Source organism: Megachile rotundata, chromosome 12 (assembly GCF_050947335.1).
Source record: "Megachile rotundata isolate GNS110a chromosome 12, iyMegRotu1, whole genome shotgun sequence".
NCBI classification, from domain to species: domain Eukaryota; kingdom Metazoa; phylum Arthropoda; class Insecta; order Hymenoptera; family Megachilidae; genus Megachile; species Megachile rotundata.
The window spans coordinates 16,144,126-16,155,979 of record NC_134994.1 but is presented as its reverse complement, the minus strand read 5'-3'; the positions used below and the strand labels follow the sequence as shown (position 1 = coordinate 16,155,979).

Below are 11,854 nucleotides of genomic sequence, written 5' to 3'. Positions count from 1 at the left end.
ATTCGATAATAATGAGTTAATTTTTCAGTCATAAGTTATTTCCAGTAAAATTCTTTATTAGTAGAAATAATAATTTTATTTTATATTTTCCATTAATAAATTTTTTTTTAAATTATATAGTTAATTAATTTCGCACATTAATGAACGTAATTAATATGGAAACTATGATAACAAGGATAAGTCAGGACATCGAAATTATCGAGCATATTTGTAGTATGTTTTTATATAATTAGTAAATACGAATTCATAAAAATATTTAAACGTGGAAAATATATATATATATATATTTTTGATTTCTATCGTCGTGATGAAAATGAGTTTGAAGCTATCTTAAAATGCGTTAGAAATGGGACCTAATGCTCGTTAATGGCAGTTGCATGCATTGCATGGGTGTAAACGGACGGGTGTACGTACAGTCGGATAGACAGCTGCAGTGTCATCATCTTGCTGTGCGTCGTATTGTACAGAACGAGCTGCAAGTGTTGGACGTTCGAAAAGGAGCGAATTGCTACTATGTCTCAGCGAAAACTATCAAAAGTCACGTTACAATTAATGTTGCCTTCTTGGCCAAGAGAATTCGCGATGTAGCCTCTCCCACAGTCGATTTCATCGCGTTCGCGTTTATTCCTCATCGATGTACCGAGGAGTATCGGGAGCATTTCGTGCAACATTTTCGAAGTCAAGTCGCATGAAATCTCCTGTTGTTGCTGTTTTTGTAACAACGTTTGTCTATCGTGGTGTCATCTTCTGTCGTTATTCTCGATATTTTCATTCTCGGTCGTATCTCTGTTGTCACCGTTCTCAAGTGCCTTTTCTCTCTCTCCCTCTCTTATACTTTTGACTATTTCCCAATTTGAATCGCGCGAAAACTGTCATATGCATCGAATGACACACTAATATTTTTGTCAATCCTAATTCCGGTAAGTTTATATACATGCTTTATTTAATGTTGTAACCTTATATATTCTTCTCATGTTTATTAAATGGAATTTTCCACGAGAGAATCGTTCGCTCTCTTTTTTTCTCATGCATTGTTTATATGTTGATCGTTCGTTCGTCGCGATGTGACTCGTGATTTGTTTCATGACATTATTTTATACTATCTTTTCCTCACTCGCTGTATTTTCTTTTTTCTTTTATTTTCTCTTTTTTTTCATTTGTTATTTAGCATGAACGATCCAACAGTACATTTCTTCTTAAATATGTCGAGTTTTTCGAGGAAAATTTGTTGAGAAATAATGATAATTGATGCGCTTCTGATGAATGGTCGTACGATCAATGTAACATATATAATCTTCGTTATTTGTGTCATTTTATCCATACAAAATCACGAACAACATTTTTTCTTGTAAGAGTTTTTTTAGAAATTAATTGCAAAATAATTAGATTTTCTATTAAGTATTTGCTGGTGTTACAGCTCAGAAGAATTGTTCTGTATTTTTATGTTTTTACTTATTTATTTAATTTATTAAAAAAACACGAATTATCCGTTCATGATAGTAAACTAATAATATTGTATCCATATAAAATTATCGAGATAACTGAAAATTGAAAGTACACACAAGAGTTATATATTGTTCTATTAATATGTAAACACATAAAATCATTTGAAATAGTCATAACAAAAATTTGTTAACTAGCACAGGTAAACCAAGATGAGAATTTGACCAGATACAATCTGTTTTTGCAATTTTCTAAACTATATTTATGTGTGATCATTTCATAGTGTATCCATGACAAGATCGTTAGATATATGTATATAATTAATATCTTTTAAACGTATTCAAATCAATTTCATACATTACAAAGGTATAGTTGCTCAGTGTAAAAAAATTCTTTGCACATTAAATATTCTATAGCATTAAATTGTATATACAAAGTACTTTATGACATCATAGAAATTATAATAATTTACAGATATGATGAGGTGGATGATTCATTCCAGAATGTATCGCATTTATTAGACATCTTCGAGTTAACCAGACCTTCTTTGTCGTCAAAACAGCAAAGTGACTTCTTCTTTAAAACATAGAACAAAAAGGAAAGATGTCCCAATTAAGTATCAGTACAGGAAAGAGAGGGAGGAGTGTTGCAAGCTCTTCTGCATCTACTGTGTCATCTTTGAGCAGCTCAACTGACTTAGCAAGCCTCTTTGAATGTCCAGTTTGTTTTGATTATGTTCTTCCACCAATTTTACAATGTCAAAGCGGACACCTTGTTTGTAGCAATTGCCGACCAAAGCTTAATTGTTGTCCTACGTGTAGAGGTCCATTAGGTACGTAATTCAATATATTGGATGTTAATCTACAAAAAATAAAAAGCCTGTTGTTTTTTTGTGCCACATACTATAAATTCAATTGTATCATAACAAATTGTAAACATTTTATTTTGTATATCATTTTGACATGTTAATTCAACATAGGTAATATTCGTAACTTGGCTATGGAAAAAGTGGCGGGTAATGTAATGTTTCCTTGCAAATATTCGACAAGTGGATGCACTGTTTCTTTAGTGCATACCGAAAAGGCAGATCATGAAGATGCATGTGAATTCCGTCCATACAGTTGTCCTTGTCCAGGTGCTTCTTGCAAATGGCAAGGATCCCTCGAGCAAGTAATGCCACATCTAGTTATGAGTCACAAAAGTATTACAACTCTTCAAGGTAGTTTTGTTAAGTAGTTCATGTAATTGTATCTCTTCTAATTAGTAAAATAACACATTGTTTATATTGCAGGGGAAGATATTGTTTTTTTAGCAACTGATATTAATCTTCCTGGTGCAGTGGATTGGGTAATGATGCAGTCTTGTTTTGGTCATCACTTCATGTTAGTACTTGAAAAACAAGAAAAATATGATGGACATCAACAATTTTTTGCAATTGTTCAATTGATCGGTTCGAGAAAACAGGCAGAAAATTTTGCGTACAGGTAAATATATACTCTATGATAAGAAAGTGGGATCAAATTTAACGTAAATACTTATGCTCGACAGACTAGAATTGAATGGGCATAAAAGACGCTTAACATGGGAGGCTATGCCACGTTCTATTCATGAGGGCGTTTCATCTGCAATTTTAAATTCAGACTGCCTTGTATTTGACACCTCTATCGCGCAACTATTTGCCGATAATGGGAATTTAGGAATTAATGTTACAATTTCTATGGCATGAGGAAAACTGGAAAAAGCAGTGTGAAATCTTTCAACTGTATAGAGCAGTTTTTAGATCATAATCAGGTCTTTGTACTGAGAATTGCTCGTGTTTATATAGCATTTTTTTACGTTACCACAAATAGATATTAGCAATATGGATGTTAGGAAATGTTTGGAACGTGTTGACGAAGCACGGCAATCAAATGCTCAGTTACAGGACTTTTCTTTAAAAGCTTTAAAGTGTACTTGTATGTGATATTAACGTTATAACACGAAAACAATAAACAACCTTTTAGTATACTTACAATGACTTTAAAGCTTTGACACTGAGTAAAACATCGATTCCAAAAAGTACCTGACACCTATTGCACACTGCTGTTACAATCTTTTAGTCATTTCTTATCGAATTAATGTTTTTTACGAAAAGCAGTTTTTTTCCCTAATTTCGATTCTTTCTAATATAAGGTAATATTTTTTAGGGGAATAACGTTATATTTTATAAAAAGAAGTACAACTATCGTCAAAACATTAAGCACCATTTATTCACATACAGTCATGATATTGTAAACAAAAATTCAAAGCGCATGCCTAAAAAATTCCTTTATACGTAATTGTTTACTGTATAATAATTGAATTGATTGTATTAAGCATACATCTGTCATTATTTATTCTCATTTGGAACTTCATATGCTCGCATATTTATTATCACCTCTTAATTTGTTCATAATTATAGCTTTTAAATGAGTTTGTTTTGTAATAAATTTGCTTTTTCTTATCGATTTAGAAACATATTAGATTTATTTTATACTATGTTACTGTGTAATTGATTTTTTTGTATGTAATGTTCTCCGTGTTGTTTTAAATCTTAAAAGAACGGATGTATCAAAAGTAAATAGTTAGTTATCGATTATTGTTCGATTTGGTTGAAAATGGACGGGCAAAAATTGCGATTATTTAGCTGTGAAATACTTTGCATTATACATATTGATTACTCGTTGCAAATTACAAGGATTAGTAGTAATTGATAGTATGGAGTCAAAGGTCGATAATTTTCAGTTTTATGAAGATAAAGTATTAAAACAGTTGTATCAGCAATACACACGGGAACACGAAAGTAGTTGGTATACGATAACAACAGGTGCAAAATAATAGAATAAAATTGCGCAATCTCATCCTCTTTTTTACCGATGCTGAAATAGACGAATTTATTCAAGAAAAAGAGTTAAGGTTTTAGGAATATATAGATCCATTACATTGTTGCATAGTAGGTTCATAAATAACGCATAAAGTTGTAAATACTTTTTACGTTTCTTTAAAAAAAACATAATATTTTGAGTGTCATTTATTAAAATTTATAACAGGAAATATTAATTTACATAATTTATATTTAGAAATTGACTTGGACGAAATACATATGAAGGTAAAAATGTGACGAGTCACATATGTGTAAACGAAACTTTAAACGTAAACGAAATTGACTAAAAGCGGTACGTTCGAACAGAACTAAAATCGTATAAGCTTTGAACGCGATCGAATTTAAAATCCTACAAATTTGATATAAAACAGGGAAAAAGGAAATTGTGTATAAGGTGCAAAAATATTCGATAGATCCAATTTATTATGAGAATAATGTAGCGTAATAAATAAATGTTCCGGAATTGAAATGTTTTCCGTCGAAACGTGATCCTTATGTTACTGTCACCGCATATAGACATTCCAGATGTACGTGAAAAGTTACTGTATATAGAACAAACTATATGTGATAAAGCTACTGATAATTTAAATTATCATATCGACACGCATAATATATATGTATATGAAATTCAAAGAAATATGGGAACCAATTGCACGTTATGCATATGTATAATAAGTATACATAAATATGTAAGTGTATATCGTATATATATATATATACATATATATACGATTAAAGCTTATACATATTAACTATACTTATGTTTATATAAGTGTATTAAAATGAAAGACTTTATTTCAATAAGTTTGGCAAATTTTGGCGGTTGTTGAAAAAAATGAACTACATTGGTATCTAACTTTCACGTTACCTGTTACTCTGCCAGATGAAATAGAGATACTCTTAGGTTTCATAATAGAATTGATCAATCGAATCGCGAATTTCGCACAGTTACGTACTGCTAAGTATTTGTTCGAAAGCTTAATTATAAGACTAGAATAAAGCTAATTGGACGAAAACTAATTGAAAAACAAAGAGTGCGAATAATTAAGTACGATATTGTTGAACTGTCGTCGATAACGATCGTACTGAGTATTAAAGTACGGATTTCGTTACGAGAATAACGTATCGCTAAAATGTATATACGTATGAGTCGATAAAGTATAATTCTAGAATTAGTTACAATACAGCGTTTAATTGTTTATTACAGTAATTTATTCTTACAAATCAATGGTAATAGTATACAAATATTTTTATGAATGCAATTATTAATATTGCTTAATCATATCCCTTACTGCGAATATTTTCTTTTTTTAATTTTGGGAAAATAACGTTATTACAAATCCCTTAAAAGTAATTGTTTTATTAGAAGTAATCACTGCAGTGAGGGATCAATCTCATAGATGTTCATTTTGCAGCATAACTTGTAATTTGGTTGTACTTATAATATAAATTTTTGTGAATCAAGATTATTTTTGGTATTTTAATACTAACATGTATTTCTATAGTTTATTATTGGTTGTATACTAAACCGTAAATATTTGGATACCAGTAATATAAATACAACACCATGAATCCTGTTCCTAAGCGTAAAATAAATTTGTTATTAAGATAATTTTCACAATTCGATTGAATTAATCACCATCTTTTGTCTTAAAGATTACATTCGTGACTAAAATATTAATATTAATTTATTTATAATTTATTTATTAAATTGAAAGGATTGTGCTGCCAAGTTTTACTTTTGTATTAATGCGCGTTCGGAAAATAATAGCACTACCTACGTTGGCCACCAGAAAGCGCTTCGATATTATTTTCAAAATGCACATTTATATATGGAATAAAAAATATGAACGTTAGTTATTAAGTTTCCTAAATAATATAATAGTTTGAAATTATTAAGTTAATCGCTTACTTGTATCGACGAATAAGTTATGCAAGTATTGCAGTTTAAAAACTTTATTTAAGGAAGGTTACGTATACTTCGTTCCCCAAGTGAAGGTATAATGTAATTGGACGACGAGGTTTCGTTCTTTCTCCGCATGTCGATTGAGTTCGGTTCTATACAATCTATAATTTATGACATAGATAGCGATACATCCGAAAACAGAGCCATCTAGAAACAATGATAGCGTAGTATTATTCACTGTATCCCTCTCTATATGTGGCTGACATCGTGCTTGCGCGAATTCTACTTGTTGCACCAGCACTCGTCTCGTGTTCAGCATTTTTCTTAAGCTTCCTTAACAAGCCATTAAAATTGTAAAAGATCATTGTATTTTCATCGTAAAAAAATGGCGAACTACCATAAACCAGAATCGAAAACCATTCAGGAATTAAAAGACATTGCCACTAAGCTGAGAATTCATTCAATTAATGCAACACAAGCCAGCAAATCTGGGTATGTGCACTAATATTATACTTTGTAATAGCAAATTGATCAATGATTCATTTATTTAACATTTTTTCCTCCTATGAATATACATCGATATATAATATATTTAGTTGTGCTGAAATATGCTATGATCTGCGAATAAGTATCAAAAGTTAGTAAAATTGCGCGCGAAAGTTATGTCGCTTCTAGCGACATAAATGCATTCGCTTTACTTTTTGGGTGTAATTATTTGACTATAATTAACCGTACCGGTATATTTTTCTTCCTTCTCTTTTCATCGTAGGTATTATAATCTCAAAAATTTGTTGAACACTAACGGTGTTAATCCGATTTTAAAAACCTTTACCAATTTAATACTACACGGAGCACTTTTTTAACCGGTTATATCGTAACATACAGTTCAAGGTAATATTATAATTGCATTTCATGCTTATGCATTTAACAGCAACCGGGATAATATTATTATGAAAATTGAAAATTTTTTTTCGTCGAAATAATTACTTATAATTATTGTTCTTTCTCGTTAATCAGTACCTATAATGGAAGGGTTATCGCGCGTGTGCATTAATATTCTACTCATTCTAACCTGAAAAAATGATGCATCAAATAATACATTTTAAATACTATCTACGCCTTTTCAGTGGATTTGTTATTGATCGGAACAAGTATTTGTCCAAATGTACTCGTCTGAATTTATTTCGTTACTAGATTTTAAATTGTTGTCGTGAGTTATATTCGGGATTATTAAAAGCAGTGATTTAAGGATAAATTCTATATTGATGAACGATTAAAATTACAATAACAATTTTAGGATTTAAGACAAAAATAAAGCCGTAACAAAACTTAAAATAAAGTAGGCCTATAAGTATGTACATGTTTTTTCATAAGATTTTTCACATAGCGTTTACCACGTGCACGTTAGATTAATGCACGCTACAAAGTCGTTACATAATGTGCGTACGATAAGACTGGATGATCAAGTATACATAGATATATGAACGGTAACATTTTTATCGAAACTATTATTAATCATTTTTTTACAATGAATGCGATGAAAGAAAAGTTACCTTTTCTAAACAAGCATTACTCTGGTTGAATTTAAATCTGTAAAATGAAACAAGTTTTTCGATACTAACGAAAATATAACGAGTTAATTTAAAAATGAATCCACTAGAATACAGCATTTCTAAAATCTGTTATGAAATTGTTGGTGATAAAGTATCTATTATCTAACTAGCTGTGTAAATGTACAATTTTTTTCTTAGCACGGTATGATCTGTAAAAATATAGCGACGATTGTAGTAGTGGTATATAATATCAGGAGGAAGTCCAGTAGGTTTCCACACGTATGAAACATGAACACGTTAAAGTGTGTTGTACAACGTCTGGATAAAGTAAAGTGGGGGAAGATCCAGCGCGCAGTTACTCGTGGAACGTTCAGTTCTTCAGTTGTTATTGAACGCTTGCCGCGAAACGATTTCCGAAAGAGGATTCATATAATAGAGAATGGTGCGCGATACGAATATGGAAAAACTTCAAGACGTTGCGAATAGACTCCGCATATTGTCTATTCAGGCTACCGAAGCATCGAAAAGCGGGTAGGATATAAGATCAAAATCTCGGAAATATCTGATATTTAAATTATTTTCACGTTACGAATACTCTATTACCTTTCGCATTATATTGTGTTGTAGGGTAGAAATTTTTTTCAACGTGTCTAACGGTTCTAGTTCAAATACTTTGTAATAATAATATTTTAACTAAAAGAATGTCATGCAATATTTCGTTGTTTGGATCGTCAAATATAAATATTCATCGATTCTGGTCAGTGATATTTTAATTATGTCCAAATATATGAACACGCATGGTAATTTATGCGATCAGCAGATACGAGATTTGCATCGCATTTAAATAATTCAGTCATGTACATATACAAATTATATAAGGAGCAGGCTTAATTGAAAATGAAAAGGAATTTTATTTGTTACGTAGGTCTATTGCGCCTATTATTAAATAACATTTCAGTGTATATTTTAATGAATATTTTTCTATCCAACGAATACGCTGAAGTAACTTTCGTTAAATATTTGATTTTGGCGTAAGATAGCAGAAGTTTTATGCAGAAAATTTCACTTCATTAGCCGGTAAAGTTTGCCGGCAAAAATTACAATTAATCGTATAGATTATAGATTACATAACGATTACGATTTTGACCGTTTTCAACTTTCGATATCGTATGATCGAGATCATCGACCTTTTGACCTCTAAAGATAACATTTCGATTATAATTGTGAAATATACGTGTAGACAGAATCACACGGTTTTTATTGTATTATGCAATTTGTTGTATATTTTCAAATTAATTAATTATCACCTATATTATTTAAATAAAACAAGTTTTCCACTTGGTTTTTAGACACCCTACATCATGTTCGTCCATGGCAGAAATTATGTCTGTTTTATTTTTCCACACGATGCGCTACAAAGTATCAGCACCGCGTGATCCAAGCAGCGACAGATTTGTTCTGAGCAAAGGTCATGCAGCTCCAATTCTTTATGCAGGTATTTCTTTTTAAATGTTCATATTTTAATTGAACGCGCGTTACGAAAGATCATAAAATCTTATAATACTAAAATTTTTTTGTATTTTTGTAGCATGGGCCGAGGCGGGTCTATTCCCCGCAAGTGAATTGTTAAATTTGCGGAAGATCGATAGCGATTTAGAAGGACATCCAACTCCAAGATTGAATTTCGTCGATGTTGGAACCGGGTCTTTGGGACAGGGTTTGTCGGTTGCTGCAGGAATGGCCTACGTTGGCAAAAATTACGACAAAGCCAATTATCGGTATATATATTATTTATATTTTAAATTGTTTTAAATAAACAAAATTCTCATTCGTTTATGTAATCTAGAGTGTATTGTCTGGTCGGTGATGGAGAAGCAGCAGAAGGATCAATATGGGAAGCACTTCATTTTTCATCTTATTACAAGTTGGACAATCTATGTGCAATTTTCGACATAAATCGTTTAGGTCAAAGCGAGCCAACTTCTCTTCAACATAACATGGAAGTATATCGTAAGAGACTTGAAGCTTTCGGTTTCAATGCTTTAGTCGTCGATGGTCATGACGTTGAAGAATTGGCCAAAGTACGTTTGTAGATATACAAATAGAAATTTGTTGTAAACATAGAAGATTTTTAATAAAATTCTTGTTATTAGGCTTTCCATGAAGCACAAAACACAAAAGGACGTCCTACTGCTATTCTAGCAAAAACGTTTAAAGGAAAGTACTTTCCTAATATCGAAGATTTAGAAAATTGGCATGGAAAACCCCTTGGTAATAAAGCAAACGAAGTGATTCAAGTAAGAACGAAAATATGTCGCACATCATAAAATAATGAATGTTGTGCAAAAAAGACCTATAATTTGTCATTTGATTGCAGCACTTAACTGGGATGTTGAAAAATTCTGGTCCTCTAGCATTGCATCCCCAGAAACCGTTAGTTGACGACGCTCCGGTAGTCGATATTAGTAACATTAAATTAGCATCACCGCCGAGTTATAAATTAGGAGAGCAAGTAGCTACTCGATTGGCTTATGGTACTGCTTTAGCCAAGGTTTGTATTTTTTTTTACGAACAATCAAGCATACAATATCCACGATTGTTCTCGTATACTTTATTTTGTCTTGTTTCAGTTGGCAAAAAATAATCCTCGCGTAATCGCTTTAGACGGCGACACGAAAAATTCTACGTTTGCCGAAAAAATTAAGGTCGTTGACCCAGCTAGATTTATCGAGGGTTTTATCGCCGAACAAAACCTTGTAGGAGTTGCGATTGGTGCAACCTGCAGAGATCGAACTGTTGCATTTGTGTCTGCATTTGCCACATTCTTCACTCGTGCCTTTGATCAGGTAAAAGCATCTTCGCTTCCATTAGAAGAAAGATTGACGAATAAATTTTGGCACTAAACTTATTATTTACTTGGTAAATTTTATTCGATTAATGTGTATACCGATATTAATAAATTTTATAGATTCGTATGGGTGCCATTTCGCAAACGAACGTTAATTTCGTTGGATCTCATTGCGGTGTTTCCATCGGTGAAGATGGTCCGTCGCAGATGGGTCTAGAAGATATAGCCATGTTCCGTACGATTCCTGGTTCTACTGTTTTTTACCCTAGCGATGCCGTTTCAACAGAGCGAGCTGTCGAATTAGCGGCTAATACCAAGGGTATCTGTTTCGTACGTACTTCTCGTCCCGCTACAGCAGTTTTGTACAAAAACGATGAAGTGTTTGCCGTTGGCAAGGGTAAGGTAATTAAGTCCACCCCGAAAGATCAAGTTCTCGTGATCGGAGCTGGTGTAACCTTGTACGAGGCGCGCAAAGCTGCGGACGAATTGTCTAAAGTAGGAGTAAACGTACGAGTGATCGATCCGTTTACGATCAAACCACTCGATTCTCAATTAATCGTAAAGAACGCTAAAGAAGTTGGCGGAAAAGTAGTCACCGTCGAAGATCATTATGCGGAAGGTGGCTTGGGAGACGCGGTTCTTTCAGCATTGGCTACGGAAAAGAATGTCGTAGTTAAAAAGTTAGCTGTATTGGAAGTTCCACGCTCTGGTCCTCCGTCTACGTTATTGGAGAAGTATGGAATCAGCTCGCAGAAAATTGTGGCTGCTGTTCAAGAAGTTTTAAAGTTATAATTTTTCCGGTTATATAAAATTACGGGTAGTGTAATAACAAGCGATTGATTTATACGCAGGACGTACTGCCATATCAGAATATACACGGAATTATGTTTACGGTATAAATACACGAAGAACTAATCCATTCCAAGCCGTTTTTGTACATTCAACGTGCGCGTCAGTGCAAAAGAATTTGGTTTGCATATATTTATGTAATATATAAAGTTGTACAGAAAATATGTATTCAAACATATTTTTACATGTACGTTTTAAAGACAGGATATATTATACCGAGAATTTGTAACGAATCTTTGTACACCAAGATCTAATTTTGTACGAATATTTGATACACATACCATTTGTAGATACGAGATGTTTCTAAAACTATCGTATTGTAAGAAAATAGATACGTTTGCAAAAAGAATTTC

At 32.3% G+C, this 11,854-nt stretch overlaps 1 protein-coding gene across 5 annotated transcripts; it reads left to right on the top strand.

The window, feature by feature from the left end:
* The first annotated feature begins 364 nt into the window (after positions 1-364).
* LOC100881194 (transketolase-like protein 2) lies at positions 365-11,850 on the top strand. Of its 5 annotated transcripts, none has more exons than XM_076537788.1 (11): positions 365-920; positions 1,918-2,275; positions 2,423-2,644; positions 2,735-2,927; positions 9,154-9,299; positions 9,393-9,582; positions 9,651-9,885; positions 9,958-10,101; positions 10,182-10,355; positions 10,435-10,650; positions 10,773-11,850. In XM_076537788.1, the coding sequence occupies exons 2-11, from the start codon at positions 2,047-2,049 to the stop codon at positions 11,442-11,444; spliced, it is 2,421 nt and encodes an 806-aa protein (XP_076393903.1). In that variant the 5' UTR covers positions 365-920; positions 1,918-2,046; the 3' UTR covers positions 11,445-11,850. The 5 variants fall into 5 exon arrangements, with proteins under 5 accessions (XP_076393903.1, XP_012136487.1, XP_012136486.1 ...); XM_012281097.2 differs by having other exon boundaries at positions 366-920; positions 2,423-2,662; XM_012281096.2 differs by lacking the exon at positions 365-920 and adding an exon at positions 1,713-1,809 and having other exon boundaries at positions 2,423-2,662.
* Positions 11,851-11,854: the final 4 nt, after the last annotated feature.